Raw genomic sequence first — 17,075 nt, forward strand, 5'->3', positions numbered from 1 at the left:
ATAATAACGAGTGAAATGTGTGTTTTCTAATATATTGCTCTAGTCAAGAAGGAATCATTCTTGCAAAGGCAAATATTTTTTACAGGGTTATTAAGCTTTTGCTGAGCTGTCAACTATAGTACTAAGCCTTATTTTTGTGCAAAGTTAGGACTTTCTTCTTTCATTCAGGCAAATCACTCAGACCTTCCACTGAGAGGAAAGCAGTTGTGCCTGTGCCTTTAGCATGCACAAATAGATGAGAGCTGGCTTTATTCCAAATATTTTTTTCCCAGGATGTACATTATTATTATTATCTGGTTTAGCTCAATTTTCCCCCTGTATTTTGTTCTATATATAAAATCTTCTCTTCTATGTTTGTCATTCACAGGCTGCTAGAAGATGTGGATGTCAGGCCTTTCAATATGGCTAGTTCATAACTAGTACTTCTTTTCTTATTACTGATCTCATGAAATCTAGGTTTCAACATTGTTCAAAATTATGCAGTAATTTTTTGTGCTCAAACTGAGTTGCCAGTGGTCTGTCAGTGTTTTATGGTGTTCAGAGAGTCAAACTAGAGTTAGGTATAACAGGGAGTGCTCTTCATTTCTCTACACGTTACACAGACATTTTCTTTGGAAACAGAAGATATATTTTTGGAGGGTTGTTTTTTTTTAATCCAGACTATTTCAGTGACCTTACTCATATGATTGCCTCTGAAAGAGCTGCACAGGACCAGCTGAAGGGATGATACAGAGGCAAGGGAAGGAGCAATAAAGGTTGGAAGTTTTTCAAATCAACTTTGCCCTGAGAACGTTCACACAGAGGGCAACCCTCTGTGAAACTGCTATCAAAACAAATATGCTAAGGAAGAAAAGTATGCTCTTCTCTTTTTTTATTCCGAGAAACAATTTTAAATTAAAAATTGAAGGGGAGGAACACTGAGTATAAGAAAATTCTATCCTGAGCAGTCACACTTCTGCTAAAATGATCATGCAGCGCGGTTGCCAAAGGCACTTCTGCAATGAGCACAGATAAGGTGGGAAAAATACCCCTGTTAGATGAGAAAAAGGAAGAAAAGAGAGAAGTGGGAAGAACTCAGGCAAGTAACAGCTCTTGAACTGCATTTCTGTCACCAAGCACAAATCCTCTTACTATTAAAAGCACCTCACCAGCCAGCCAAAAACAAAGCCAGTCCTCTGATAGTTCCCATTCAAATATCACGGCAGGCTTGGAGGCGTAATCCTTCCTCCAGGCCTTTCCCTTTTCCTGGCCCATTTCTAAGTGCTGGACATTTGGTACCCCTCGGAGATCCTGCCAGCAGTGAGGTTCACTGCAGGAGTTGCAGCGGCTGCCTGCCAGGGCTGAGCTCCCAGATCACTGTGGGACTGGCTGCTGAGGGAGGATTTTGATGCCTTTGCTGTCAGAGCAAGGCTATTCCACAAAGGATAAAAGACTTTTCTTACTTTAGAAAGCAGGTGAGGTATGCTGTACTGGGCGCAGCACTCCCAAGCCAATTTTATGCCGACTTCAGCTCTTCCTTTGGTTCCACATTCCCTGAGGGTGGAGATTTGCATCTTACAAAGCATTATGGTACTGAGACTTTATGCAGATGTTGCAACATTTCAGAGATTACTCAGATCTGTTGGAAACAGTATAGGGGGGAATCAGTCTTTATTTTAGTGTCTACCTCAATCTCAGAAAACAGAGGAAGCATCTTTGCTTTACTTTTGATTCCCTTTTCCTTTAATGTTGATTTCCCTTCTCAGTTTCCTGTCTGATACCTTTTAAAATTACAATTATGGTTTTTAAAAATGAAATAAATGCAAAAGTTTAAGGCAGCCAACACACTGCAAGGTGACATAAATAGAAGTAGACCAGACAGCATGGAATTAAATGAACAAAAATGGCCAGTTTATTCACTGGAACAGTTATGTATTACACTGTAATTTTAATTGGAACATAAAGATGTAAGAATCAGTATATTGGCTTCTTTTAATTATTTTCTTCAGCACTAGAGTGTTTTTCCCAACCATTTGACTGCATGATCATATTACACATGTACAAGCACAGACTTTATGAATCCCTCACAAGGCATTAATCTAGGATTGTCTACAAGGACAAGGAAGAGTTAACATGGGAATTACTTCAATTTTAAAAACAAATGATGCATTTTTGGAAACAAGAATTATTTAACTTTTTTGCTTTTAGCATAAAGTAGCAACAAGAAGAGTTTTCAATATTCAGTCTTTAGCAAATGAACATATACAGTTTTATATTCTTCACCATCTAGAAACACTCCATCATTTAACCCTAAGAAGGCAGGACAACATAATGTCAATTCAACATAGGAGTAGCTGAGTTATTACAGCAGTAAACATACAGTATACAAATTTGTGTTTGTCACAAACTCCACCAAAGTTAAAACTCTTTTGAAAGGAACATAGTAATCTGTATGGTTCATTAGATACAGAACATCGTGCAAATGGAAACATTCAATAGATTACAAAAGTCACAAAACATCAGTTTTCTTTTTTTTTTTTAATTGTTTACAAAGGTTAATTAACCCTTTAACAGTCAAACCACAGGGCTGAAAATCAATAGGGCAATAATTAATAAAATGGACTTAATTTATCCACTGGCATAGCACACATAGCCATATCTGTGAACAGGAGAAAAGAAAAAAAAAAAAGCTAGATTACTCTTATTTCTTTTTCACAGCTGATAAAACAACAACTTAGCTAGCAAGCCAATCTACTTGAAACTTTTATCAATCGCTTACGTTTAGTGGTTTTCAAAATATCCTTGAAGTCCAATAATATAATCAATAAAAACTTTAAAACTCAGTTTACTAAAGCTGAGAAAAAACACTTCTTTAAAACTCAGTTTACTAAAGCTGAGAAAAAACATACACTTTTCTCCACTCTTTCTTTTACAGCAAATCTTGATAAAACAAATACAGAGTTTTATAGAAAGACATTTTTGAAACACAAGGCCCTATCACCCAGAGTCTGCCTGTACATTAACTCTAGTCATGGAATATAGGATTTTTCCTTTACCTTTTGTCAGTTTGTCACTTGGTTGCCATTAGATTTCATGAAGGGGATTTTCAAGAACTCCACAGGAAAGAGATTAAAATCCAATAAGGATTTAAGCCGTGCACCTCCAAATGAAAGCTACAGACTCTCTGTGATAGTACTCTTGCCTTTCTAGCTGGAGGAATATGCAGATCACACAAGAAATAAGAATTTTCTAGCTTAGTTATGGATATGAAAAAGCTACATGATGTTAAGAATCTCATGCACGCATTTTACATTGCATATTTAGATGCATTTGTGCCTGAAGGCAAAAGGCAATTGCTTTTTTGTTTCTTTTCCACAGGATACTTAATTGTACTAAAAACACCCAACCCCTTAATGGCTAAAAAGTCTGAATGTTGTATAACCCTTTCAGACTCACTGCACACACAGCAAAGCAAAACTGAAGAAAAGTGATGACTGGAATTTTTAAAGAGGTAACTGTAGCAATTATCATACTTCAAAGGTAAAACTTCAGTGCCTGCCATTCTCAAACAAAGATTTCCAAAGTACAAAAGAAAGAAATATACTGTAACGTCAGTGGATATGCATCTTCTGCCAAAGAAAGGAACAGACCTCAGAAGGGCTGATAAAATCTACACCTTATGATGATGATCCATCCAGCTATAGTGGAATTGGTAGCATGACTACTGACTTTGGCATACGGTTGGTATGAGAATACGGGCCTGGTCTGGGTCATACTTTGCTAACAGCTTACTTAGGTATTTGCAACATAATTGTTATGAGCAGCTTTCATAGGTGAGGTCATATTTCATAAGTGAGGTTATATTTCATAACATAATCTCCTTTCTGTTCACACTTAAATATGGCAAATGGCTTAAACAAGTTCACTTTTTTTTTTAAATAAAAAAATAAACTGAAAGTCATCTTGGCATTAAAACTTGCAGCATTACCTTAATTACTGTTTCATTCTATGAACCTTACTGTACAGCTATGGATACATTAATTTACTGTGAAAAATGTGGATGGAGAAAGCACAGAGATGCCAACCTGTCAATCAGAAAGAATTTCACTATTGCCTCCATCTAAACGGTGGGAGCTTCCATATGATTAGCATGAAAGATAGTAATATTTCCTCTTTCTGTAAAGCCTCCATTTTCCTTCTGGCTGATAGGAAATACATCTTCCATACTATTACATTTTACAATTTATTTATTCATTCATCTTTTTATCTCCTTTTTCTTTTTTCCCCCATGCATTTCCTATAAACTGGATTTCCATTTCACTGAACAAGGAATATTTTATCACCACATCCAAAGATAAAACTCAAACCAAAATTCCCCAGAACTGAATATGTTATTCCAAATCCAAAGAAATTTCAAGGCCATCATAGAGAACAAAAGCTGCATTTCAGATACAAAAGGCAGAGCAGGATTTAAATTCCTTCTTTACTGTGTAGGACACATTTCAGTATTTCTGACTACACTCAACTGTTACAAATATATGTATAATTTTTTCTTAATCTTTAAAAAACCGAATAGATTACAATAAAATCATGAATTAATTTTAAATAGGCAAAATAAAATATTTTGCAACCCTTAAAAAAACAGGCTTTTGGTTCTGCTTTAGTTTGCATGTAAATATTTCCTACAAAAATCTCTGACAAAGTTGTATGTTATCAATCACTATATAATAAAGAGGAGTTTGTCATCTCAGGTTCAAGATATGAATTTTATTTTCTACTGGTTAACTGACAAAAGTTGTCCCAGGGACCTACACAGTTTTATAATTTACAATGCAGTAACTACCACCATTTGTACATTTAAGTTGGTTCGTTTCTAGTTCTCTTACATTTCCAACACTTAAGTTTTATTACATATAAAAAATGTAAATTAAAAAAACTTAAAGATGAAGAAGTTAAAGCTTGAGAGAAGCTATTTCTATAAAATGTGACCACAATGACTATACCACTGGCTGCTGTTTTGTAACTCTTGATCCACATGGACAAACCAGTACAATGTTTCAATTTCCCAAAGTTGCTCTGCAAATCACAACTGGAAACAAATACATTTCTGAACTGTTCCAATACAATATTTTTTCCAATAAATTTGTGTATATATATAGAAAGGAAATGTATTTCACTGAATTTCTGTTTCATTTAACTTCAATTCAGGGAAAATGTGTTTGATTTGGATATGAAAATAGGGAAAACTATTCCAAGTGCAGCCTGCTGTAACTGTATTCAAAGCGCAATGCAAATTCTTTTTTTTAACAATAAACAGTAGCTGTCTTTGTTGGACACAGACACAGCCACTGTACAATATCCATACACAAGTCTGACAAGGTCAGGAATTCTGAGAAACTTTTTGAAGGCAGTATTTGCCTCAGACAAAATGTTTTGTTGTTTGGTTTGTTGTTGTTTTTTTTTAAAGAAAAAACCAAAATAGCAGTTATCTCAGTGTCAGACAGTATGATAGAGCTGAGTAAGTCTTTACTTGCTTTTTCTATGACAAGACAGCACATAGGTTAAGTATGATGCTGAATAGCAATGTAAATGTATATGAGAAGAATCATGCAAACTGCATGGAAACCAAAGTGGAAACACTGCCGAGTGTAGTATGTTTGATCTGATCAGAATTGGATATAAGTTTGTTCCTATTTTCTCCACCTCTGACTCTGAATGTTTTGTTACAATAGCTCAGCTGCTTTGCCAAGGTTATACGACATACACTGTTGATGACATAGAGTATTTCTATTTACAGCACCTTCGTTACTGGTACTATGGTAATAATGATTTGTTAGGCACACTGAGTGGTCACCGATTCTTTCCTCTGGTGAGGTTTTGTGTATTGTAACATTTGGTAAGCACTGTTACTAACAGAAGACTGACTTCATTTTCTCAGATTCAGGCAGAATATGAAAGAATTATTCCAACTACACCTGCAGCGATTTTTTTTTCCCCCAACTGCTCTGTACCTTAGGCTGTACTGTGTTTTCTGCTTGTAGGTCATATGTATGCTGCAGAGAAGGAATAAAGACATGTGGAAAGATCTACGCCTTTCTTCTGTAAATAAATTAAGGCCACCTGACAAAGCAAGGAGTCTAATAGTTACCAACAAGCAGGCAGGTAGGCAGTACTGCAGACTTTTTTCTAGCTGTTGACCAGATGGGAAGCCCATAGATGCTGAACCATGACTCCCTCCTCCTTAGCGACTTGCCTTGCTGTCAGGTACTGTGCAAAATAAATTCTGCTATCATTGATTTTGTTCTGAAACCCACTACTTAAAAAAAATACAACAGACTTACTCAGCTTTTTCAGGAAAGAATCTTTAACTAGGAACGCTGTGCACTGTTGCGATAGAGTCTGTGTAGCGTAGATCACCTGAGTATTTGTCATAAACTGACATGAGCTAAGGTTCTGCGTCTGTTGATTTTTGGCAAGGAAAAAATGCACTACAGTAAAGTCCTACTAACTGATCCACACCATCAACCCTACCTGCATGAGTTCTTTCACCACAGAATACTTCACATGAAATGCACACAACTTGACCATTCATACTAGCCTTTCACGGTAAGGCCTCGAACTAGTATCCTGAATATGGGAGCGGGAGGAAAGAATGGTTTTAATTAGCACACAACATTTTACTTGGTTTAGATTTTCTTTCTCAGATACCAAATAGAAAGTAACCCCAAAAAACAGCACCAATTTGTATACTTGTCTGAAATGCAAAAATATAATTACGATGCAAGCAAACAACTGAAAACAAATCAATACATCATCCTTTCATCTCCTTCTTAGGCTTAATAATTATCTTTCAGTGAAGAGCTAGAACAAAACCAGGAGCTAGTGTAATAGGAATTAAATAAAACCAAGTGCATATACAATATCAGTGCAGCAGCAAAATATACAGTAATTGTTAACAATTCAATTCAACCCATTTCCAACATTTTTGTGCAATAAAAATTGGCCATATTCTGGCCAATGCAACAAGCCTCTTTTTAATATTAACACAGTCATTCTTCACTTAAGCTATTTCTGCTTGGTTTTAAAAAATAATATCAATTAAATACAACTCTCACAAAAAAAGAAAAAAGACTGTATTTTATAAACAAAAAATTCTGGTGCAAATAAAGTAAGAAATAAATATCACATCCTTAATGACAAAAGGAAATTTGAAGTGGTTCCTATGGCTGAACTTGGAGGATGTGAGGGTAGGATTTTTGTAACATACTTTTTTTAATACTGGCTTAAGTCTCTCATTATTTCAGAGGTAAAGCCAAGCAGCTGGGAGGAACATTTTTGTCGAGATGTTAAATTTCACTACACTTTAGTTGTGATAGCAAAGTTTGAATACAATCAGAGGAACCATAAAAAGTCTTCTCAATAGGTTGGGCTCTGTGCTTTGTGTTCTTCTTCTCAACCTTCCCTCGGTCGCCAGAGCAGGGGATATGAATCCAGACTTGTCAATGCAGCAACAAGGCGGGATTGTCTGCTCGCTTGCTTGGGAACAACCCCAGCCTTAGTTGCTTGAGCTCCACTCGGTTTGCATTTTCCCTCACGCAGCATGTGAAGATTAGGGGTAAGGAGGAGGCTTAGAGAGACAGTTGAGAGGGGCACACTGAGAGCTGGAATGTGGCTGCTCTTCTGAAAGAGCATTAGGACTGAAAATTAAAAAGAAAAGAGAAAAAGTGCTTAAAATACATGGCAAACCTTTTACATACATGTAAATAGCTCAGGGCTGGAAAGAAACTTTAAGACAGGATGAAGCCTCATCTCTAAATCTGTATCTTCAGGTACACAGTATACATAAAGAAAGCCCCCAGTATGCACATATTCAGTGATACCTGGATGCATACATGAAATGCCATGCATATCCTGCTTGTCAATTCATGTACACAAGTGCTGTATTCATCCTTTGATGAAAAACACTGTGTGAAGAAATGAATGCATGTGCGAAATGGGGGAGCAACTTTGAAGGACAAAATACAGGTGCCTTCTTTTTGTGAGCACTGAAGATTTTCTATATGTAACTGATTAATTGTTCGAAACGAAGAACAGCGTCAGTCTGGAAATCAGGATTCATCACTTTGTGAGTACGTGATCTCTTACTGAACGTGTCTCATTTGCTAGTACATTCATACCAATATGGTATAACCTATGTAAGCATTACCTATTTTGTAATCAATACTTCCAAAGGGTGTGGGCTTTGTTTTGCTTCCTTCCAGTTTTGTGCTGTTTGAATCCTCTTCAATCTTGTCATATACTTCTGTCATTTGACTGTTTTTCATGTAAAATTTGTCTGATAACAGCATTCACCTCTTAAGCCTCTAAACATGCATTTATAGTGTATGCTGTCACGTAGTGCAGAGAGGTCTGACCTAGCTTTCAGCAACTCAGCTGGGCCTGGAGTAGCAAACTAGCCATGGCAGCACAAAGAGAAGGGGCAGCTAACACAAACATACCCCACTTCTTGATGTGGAGTTACAAGGTCCTCCTGCCAGAAAAGCTTAAGATACTCAGGTCTGCTCATTTAAAGGCAACTCAGCAGTGTACTCTACACTGCAGCAGGCAATGCAGACACAGCTTAAGTAAGTCCTGAATGATCCCTCAGCCTTGACCTGTCCTGTTTTATAAGGATAAACTTCAGTGCATCCAGCCAATGTTAAGACAAGTGACAGCCACTAAATGTTCAAGGAAAGCATGTGGCAAAACAAGATACCAAAATGGAATGCAAGTAAATGCAATTTATAAAAATAAACAAAACCAAACAAACCTCAAACCAGTTCTTCAATGTGCTAGAAAGAAGGGGTTTTTCCTTCCTAATCCTTCAAACGTTCTACAGTCTTGAAGTTATTCCAAGCCCAACAGTGTGGTATATGATGAAGCACAGTCATTTATGCCCCTGTCTTCAAGAAAATTTGCCTTTTCTGTTTTCCTTCTTTAGAAACTACGCTGTTGCATATTATCTCTGCAGCACAGATTATTGGAGTGTTGGCTGACAGAATGCAATTAATCTGTTGCTGGAAATTAATCAATTTGAAATGCCAGAGGTATTTGAAAACCTGTCACTGGAAATGCCAGCAGTACTGACAGTGTCTGCATTTCCACATATAGCATTTACTCAGAGAAACAAAGAAATGACACTGCAGTTGCTGAAAGACAGAAACGAGAGCACACCATCACCATTACGAAAGTAGATGGCAACATACACATTTTCAAATCAGAGAAGGCTAGGAAACTATGAATGCAAATCCACAGGTATTAGAATTCATCAGGAGCTACCTCCAGGCTCATTTGAAGATCATAGACTTGCATGTCTTAAGTTAGATTCTGTTTTACATTAATGCTCCTGAAGATGAATTTCCAGATTGCAAAATGGCTGGTGAGAGTTGGTTATAGAAGCTAAGGAACTCACAAGCTTTGTTTTGTGCTCAGCTGCCTGAGTAGGTCAGTCCCAAAGTGTTTAGTGTTATGGACTATGACCGCTCAGTTTACATATAGATTTAGTCTAACCCTAAGCACCTAGATATAAATATTTAATCTAAAATCTTAGTAGTTGGACACCAAGTCCATTCTTTCCATGGCTGTAACTATCCTTTCCTTATGCCGTATTCAGTCACATACAGGTGCAAGTACAGCATCTAAAGAGGGATCTGAGCAAGATCTTTGCCTACTCCACTCAGTCTGTGTCAGGAGTGCCTGCAGAGGGACCCAAAAGATCTGTGTTTACTCTCAAACTTATCCACTCATCAAGAGCCAGCTCCTGGCTTCAGAACCCCCTAAATCTTCAAGACAGGCTTAGGAGAAGCACTAGTCTCAACTATTTCGGAGAAATAAAAGTGAAGTAGAACTTTAACAACACATTCAAGGAAGACAAACAAAGAGATGGTCATGTAACCCTACAAAGACTGCTCTACTCTCTTCCCTTGCTGCTCCATTTCTTTTTTTCAAATGACTTCTTTAATTGTCAGAAAGGAACAGAAACTCGACAGACATTTTCTTTGTTCGTTCGCAGAGATGTGTTTGTCTTTTGGGCTTCCTTCCCAGCTTTTAAAAAAAGCAACACAAGATGTTCTTGCTCTGAGGGAAAAGACTGGTGAGGAAATGGCCGTAGTTAAGACCAGTTATTTACACAGCAATGGCCTGAAAGAGGACCTCTTTGAGACACATAAGGTTTTCCTCTACACAAATATGCACAACATTAATGTTTTGGCATGACCTTCAGTACAAAGTCAGTCCTGGCTGCAAATACTGTCATACAAACTATCCCAGACTGTGCTCAGATTAGGAAGCACTGTGCTCATAATTACATTCATTTTCTCTTCATGATAATTCTGCGTTGCTTCTCACTTTGAATTATAAGCACACTTCTGTGCATGCAAGAAATACAGAACTTTGCCTCACCATTCCCCTTTCAACCAATAATAAATATTGGTGGCATTAGGAAGAGAAAAAAAAAAAATCACAAAGTTAACAGGCACCTTTGTAGCATCATATACATATATACATCCTTTACTTGCAATCCCAATAGATTTGGATCTTTTCCTAAAACTTTACTGCTATACCATCCTCTCTTCAGAAACACAATACATCCAGCTCATTAACGCAGATTACCGTAGCAGTGTATAAACAGAAATTGCATCAGAATCAGCAAGTGACACATGTCATTCACTGTGCTTTTTATGGCAGTATAGGTGATTGTGGCAGCAGGTCCTGGAGCTGAGCTAGAGGATGGCAGGTGAGGTTAATTACACAAAGCAACAGAGGGATATGGAGGAACCTGAAGCTGTTGACTATTAACTGAGAATAAGGAAGAACATTGTTATGTTCCCCCTATGGGATATGTGTAGCTTTTAAAACATTTGGTTTTAATAGACATTTTTGTAAACCTCTCTTTAAAGACTGGTATCATTTGGGGATCTATTCATTCAGTTGATGAATGAAGTCTGTGTCATTTTTTGTGTTAGTATTATTTTCTGGTTTTAAGAAGCTCTTTCCCCTTCCTCCCCCAGCACTCAAAATGCCAATAATGTATTTCTAAAATCAATTGGAGGATAGCACGCAAAGCCCATTGGTGTTAGTAAGTACTCTGTTCTCAGTCTTAAAGATGTCATTTGCATGCAATGTTGTCTGGCATTGATTGTAACTGTAACAAATCAGCAGTGGAAAACATAAACAGACCAGTGATATTTTCAGAATGCAACCATTTTGCACGTAGTAATACTTTACCTTATTTTTAATTGATTTCCTATTTTATACAAAATAAAACCATTATTTCTTATGAAAAATTAGTATTGATTTCATTTGCAGAATCAGTTTTTTAATTTATAGAATGATAGAATGCATTGGGTTGGAAGGGACCTTTAAAGGTCATCTAGTCCAACCTCCCTGCAGTAAGCAGGGACAATGTCACTAGATCAGGTTGCTCAGGGCCCCATCAAGCCTGACCTGGAGTATCTCCAGGGATGGGGCCTCCACCACCTCACTGAGCAACCTGTTCCAGTGATCTATCATCCTCATATTGGAAGAAAAAATAAAATAAAAATTCAGGTTTGTTTTTATTAATAGATTACTTGGGTCTAGTTTGGCCTCTGATAACCAATATGAGGTTTTTGCTGAATTGAACAGAAACCTGCATATGATCCATAGACAGACACACTGTTTTTAATATTGGGTGATAAATGTAGACTTAAGCAAAAAGACAAATGTGCAGCTAAATAAATTGACTAGATGTGTCATGGAGTTTGAATCTGTTCATAGCTTATGCAGTGAGATTCACCAAAGCCTATGCACTGGTATCACAATTACTAGAAAATCCAGAGTTATAGGTCGCACTTAAAATTCAATATAGATGAAGAAAAACTCTGCATTTGATGTTAAAGTTCAGAGGGGATCTATCTGTGTTATAGTCAGGCACATTAACTAGTTTGAACATGATTAGACATATTGCAGGATGCAGAAAATATCTGCGTATATTACAAGTCTTAACAAGTTAATGTTTAATTCTGAGTGAAATGCCACTGAGAGGTCACATTACTGCAAGAATAATGTTAGAGACTTAAAAAACAACCATACCTGTTCTCTTAAAATAAATGACTTCAGGGTTGAGCTTTAATCTGTTTCATTTGGCATCACCATGTGATTTGAAGCGTATGTGCCATGCCAGGAGGGACTGTCAGAGGATGAGGAAGGGCAGTACAAGCTCCTCCTCCTCTGCTTGATTTAGAAACTCTGACCTCACTAAGTCTGTTTTTTTAAATGCCTTCAAATTTTACTCTAGATTTCAATTACTTTATTTAAAGCACTCAGCAACTTATGCCATCATGCTGACTTGCACTAAATCTGTTGTTACGCTTCATTGCTTTATGAGGCTATGCAGCTATGTGGCCGAGCCAAGCAAGGCAACAGTGTTAATGTATCAAAAACAGTGTGTTGTTTCCACTTTGCCGGAAGGGTATCAATCTAGTGGTAAAAACCAATAGTCTTATGAAAGTCAATAGTTCAGCTAAGTATACAGATGCTTATTGTTTGTAGGATGACTGATCTGAATTTTTAAAAATATTACCCATATTTTAAATTATCATTATTGTTTTCCATATACCATGGTTTTGATTTGGAAACCTGACAAGAAAGGGCTCTTGAACACCACTTCCAGTTCTGGTTGTAGGTAATGAGGTGTTCCTAATTGAGGAAGAATTCAGGGACAAACCAGAAAAACCTGAGACCTTCCTTTGGACATTATCCTTTTTTGTGGGTTTGTTTGCAGAATGCTTGCCAACAAATATATAGCAAAAATAGATCAGGTAGGTCTTCCATTCTGAGAAGAAAGCTTAAAATTGCAGGAGCAATTGTTTGTTAACATTAAGAGAGGGATGATATTAGAGTGTATTCTCTACCAGGAGAGCTGCTCCTGAAAGAATAGAATAGGCTTTGGTTTTGTGATGGTAAATTAAATAAGGTTAAAATAAGACTTGCTGGCATTAAACTTGCATGTATCCAAAGCAACTCAAGGTATTCTCAAATGTCGTAACAACTAAAATACAGCAGAAACCACCTGACAGAGATTTAAAGGATTTTAAATGGAACTAGTAACATTTTTTCAGTGTGCTGTAAAACTCCAAACTGCAAACCAGTAAATGGCACTTATCAGCTATAATGAGCTTTCACTAGCTCCTCACTAAAATTTTCATAATACTCATATATAGTACAGAAGTTAATATTACTTCCACTTTATAGGCAGAAAATAGCTTCATTGTATGTAGATCAACTTGGTCACTACGGATCAGGCTAAGGCCTAGAAATAATGTCATGTATTTCAAATGAGGGTATAGGCATAAGTGAATATATGTGCAGAATATACTGTGAACAGATAAAGTATTATAAACTCTTTTTGCTTTGGTTTGTTTTTGTGCCTTGACTAACTCAACCATCTCAGAAGCACGATTTAGCCTTTGCATCACCTATGGACAAAGACACCAGGAGTTTACTTTTAACAACAGGATTAAGAACTGACTATGGTGGGACTGAGTTTCCAGGTCAGGAAGAGAAGTTTCTGAGAAGTTTCTGCTAAAACCACACAATTGCCTTTAAAATATCACCTTACAAAAAGGTAAGCCTACACTTACCCCTAAAATTAGAAGTCCCCCATTCATGTAAATTTATCTAGCAACAAAATAAACTCATGACTATTTTGGCACCATTGAGAAACTGTTTGCATAGAAGACCAAATGAGGACTGCAGGATTCAACTTTGCATTCTTTTCCATATTTTTACATAGATATAAGCGTGTGAATGCTGTGATTCATGTTTGTACTGTCACTGCAGAAATTATCACTGTTCCTCAAGTTGTTAAAAGTTTGCTGTTAGTGAAGAATCGCCGTGAAGAGCTTTTGTACAAGGAAGAGGAGGGGAGTTGCAGACGTGCATGCAGCTATGTGCAAAGAGAAAAGAGTTAGTTGAGTTTACCTGACAGTCTGGCAATCTGGCCCCCTGGCTAGTTGTGAGCCGTGTGGCGGTATGGAGGCAGCAGGCTGCTGACAATCTACAAGAAACTGATAAATTAGACATATATACAGAGAGATTACAGAGCAAGGGGTTAGTAACAGTAATACACAGGCTACGCATCTGATGGAGAGATTTAGTGAGGAATGTCTTCTTGGTTCCTTATCTGACAGAAACACCTTTTTTTTCAGTATTACTAACATTAGTTTTTGCCGTTTTTCTTTTCACAAGAAGCAGTGAAGACATTTTTGTTTGTCTTCCCTTAACTGTGGCAAATTTTTGTTTAAACAGACAGCAATGGTGAGCTGTACTCATAACCTGGGTTTAAACCTTTTGCTCATCATTTTTCTGCTGGTGGTGAAGCTGTTTTGCTGACATGTAATACCAAAAGTGTCAATAAAGCTACGTAAAATTTCTCCAGAGAACCTACATCCATATAATAACATTTACAGATACCATCTCATTACGGTCTTTGAGAAAAAGCTTGCAGGAAAGCCTTCACAACTTCTAAATAGTGCTTGTGAGATTATTTTTTGTAGGAAAAGGGAGAAATAGATATATTTGGTTTTCACTGTTCTATCCAGATAGTTTTACCAATTCTCTGCCAAGGCAGTTTTCATATTAATCCCTTCAAAGCAGTATTCTAGTTCTTAATCTATTAAATAACAATAAAGCCAAATAATCCCTTGTTGCTATGTTTTTACTGTGGCATTTGGAATATGAACATAGGTTTAAACTCAGTAATGCTTGTGGGACTTAAGAAAAGTAGTTGAACAAGCCAAGACTGCTTTCTAGCTCACTAGTTTCTACCAAGAATTCCAGATCTCAAGATTTGCTCACTTTCCCCACAGTAGTCTGGCTTTTCATTCCACTGCCTGTGAGATCAGACTATCAGACAACAGATTACACCAGTAATCATCAGGGTCCTTTCAAACATTAAAATCTATGGGTGAAACTCTGACCATCTGGAAAACTACCTGAGATTGCTTTTTGCCTCCAGCAGGGTTTGCAGATCTATCAACCTCTCTGACTGCTTCAACCTGAGCTACTTTCCCCCAAACCTTAAAAATGAGATAACTAGACTTCATGTACTTGGAAAGAATTTGATTTTTTTTTCCAATTGGCTTCTACTTAAAGCTCAACACCAGTAATCATTTCTCTTTACAGTGTAGATGTTTTCCAAATCCCACTTCTATTATTTGTCTCAGTCAAGTGGAAGAACATGTAATTTGCTGTCAAGAGTCTTGAAATGGTGTTGGATACAACGCAGAGCAACACACCTTCCTAGCAACACTGAGCATCATACCCAGACATTTCCTTCTCATACAAGCCCAGAGTGCTTCTCCCTACATCCTACGAAGATCGGTGCTGACCTCCAGTGGGTGGAAGCAAGCGTACCCAAATCACTAGTTTCTTCCTGCTTCAGCTAGGAGAGGCTTTTGGAACTATTTTCAAGTTCCCAGGTATCTATATCAGAAAAACACATGCACAAGTAGTGCTGACACTAATTGTGTCAGGAAGCAGAAATTAAATTAGAAAGGATATTGTGCCATTTGCCAGGATGGCCACTATAGTCCTCAGGACGTCTTGTAGCAGAGGAGTGCAAGAGTTTGCAATGTGGTTGAGGCACAAGTAGAAGGGGCTGTCACTTCTGCACGAAGCTCAATTAAAAGAAAAGGCACGTGGGGGGCACAGACAGAGCAGACTAACTGCAAAAAGGAAATTACTGTCAAAAATAAAATAATAATGAAAATTAATCTCTTATTAAAAAAAAATCATTTACAGAAGTCCAAAGCAAAGCAATCCCTGACAACTTATAGATGGGTGTCAGTGAGAACAGGAATACAGAACAGAATGAAGAATGCACGATGAAGAGGTGCTGACAGGTTTCATAAATATAGAAGAAATTGTTCTGACAGGCTTCTCCAGAACAACGCAAATGCCTGATTTATGATCCTAGTCTAATATCTGAAACATCCTGCAAGTATTTTATGATGCCTTTTCATCTGCTACATTTGGCAGAATGCATGAATAGAGTGCCAGATTCTGCAAGCGTCATGCAACCAGGATCATAACTACTCAGTGTGAGCAAACTCCCTCGACTTCGCGTGGAACAACAGTTCTACCTGGCGTCAGCAATGCTCGTGTAATCTGGCTCAACGCTTACTTTCATCAGGATGATATCTGGTGATCCACATAACTTAAAATGGCTGAACTGTCCTCCTACATCCTCTAGGAGTGACGTTTTTGAGGATTATGCTAGGAAAAAGCTAAGCAGAAAGCATATGGCTTACATACACGCATTTCAAATTCAAAGGAGCTCTTATCTACTTATGTCAAAGTAGCTGTGCCAGAGCTAACTTCATTCCTTCTATATTTAATCCTTTTAAGTATTTTGCAGGGTTTATAACCCTATTCTCTAATGCCCTGACAGTCATAAACACAATATAACAAGAAGTAATTTAAAAAGTGAAAAACCAGAAGACAGCATTCAGTCCCTCCCTTCAAATAAGTGTTTGTTTCTTTCTACACTGTTGAAGGCTAAAAGTTTCAAAGATGCTTTTACTGATTCTGTGGTTCATATCACATGCCATAAAGACAAGAAAAGACAGATATGCTCTCTTTTACTAAAAACAAATTTAAAATATTTTTAAAATTACATTTGAAGAGGCCCGTTCCCAGTATTTTTCAAATGTCAGGGAGTGTCAATGAAGCTTCAGAGGGAAAGTGCAATTTGCTGTTTGTGTAGAAGACAGCTGGGGAACAGACAAAGATTATACTTTCTGATGTGCCTTCAGAGAACACCACCAACAAAATTATTAATATATTTATTAAATACAGACTATCTCTTTTCTCTATAATTTCAGTTGATGTGAGGAAATAAACTACTGGAGGCAGGGAATGGGCTGGCTGATCTCTTAAGAACCGTTTTACAGTTCCATGAATCTAAAATGAAGAAATAAAGTTCAGTGATCATTTCAACCTCAAAAGGCAAAGAGGAGCTATTGTACACAAATATGTATATGGCAGTTTTCACCAAATTCAGCAGGTCTTGCGTC

The 17,075-nt window shown here is 37.2% G+C and overlaps 1 protein-coding gene across 1 annotated transcript in view; it reads right to left on the bottom strand.

Moving 5' to 3' along the window:
* Positions 1–7,588: 7,588 nt before the first annotated feature.
* BICD1 (bicaudal D homolog 1 (Drosophila)) overlaps positions 7,589–17,075 on the bottom strand; it is a gene marked incomplete at its 5' end in the record, with an annotated part of 81,415 nt that continues 71,928 nt past the window's right edge. Inside the window, 2 exons of the mRNA XM_010190771.1 lie at positions 7,589–7,676; positions 13,981–14,056. Of these exons, the coding sequence (XP_010189073.1) occupies positions 7,589–7,676; positions 13,981–14,056 (164 nt within the window). The remainder of the gene's footprint in view (positions 7,677–13,980; positions 14,057–17,075) is intronic.

Source organism: Mesitornis unicolor, unplaced genomic scaffold (assembly GCF_000695765.1).
Source record: "Mesitornis unicolor isolate BGI_N332 unplaced genomic scaffold, ASM69576v1 scaffold2528, whole genome shotgun sequence".
Lineage (NCBI taxonomy): Eukaryota > Metazoa > Chordata > Aves > Mesitornithiformes > Mesitornithidae > Mesitornis > Mesitornis unicolor.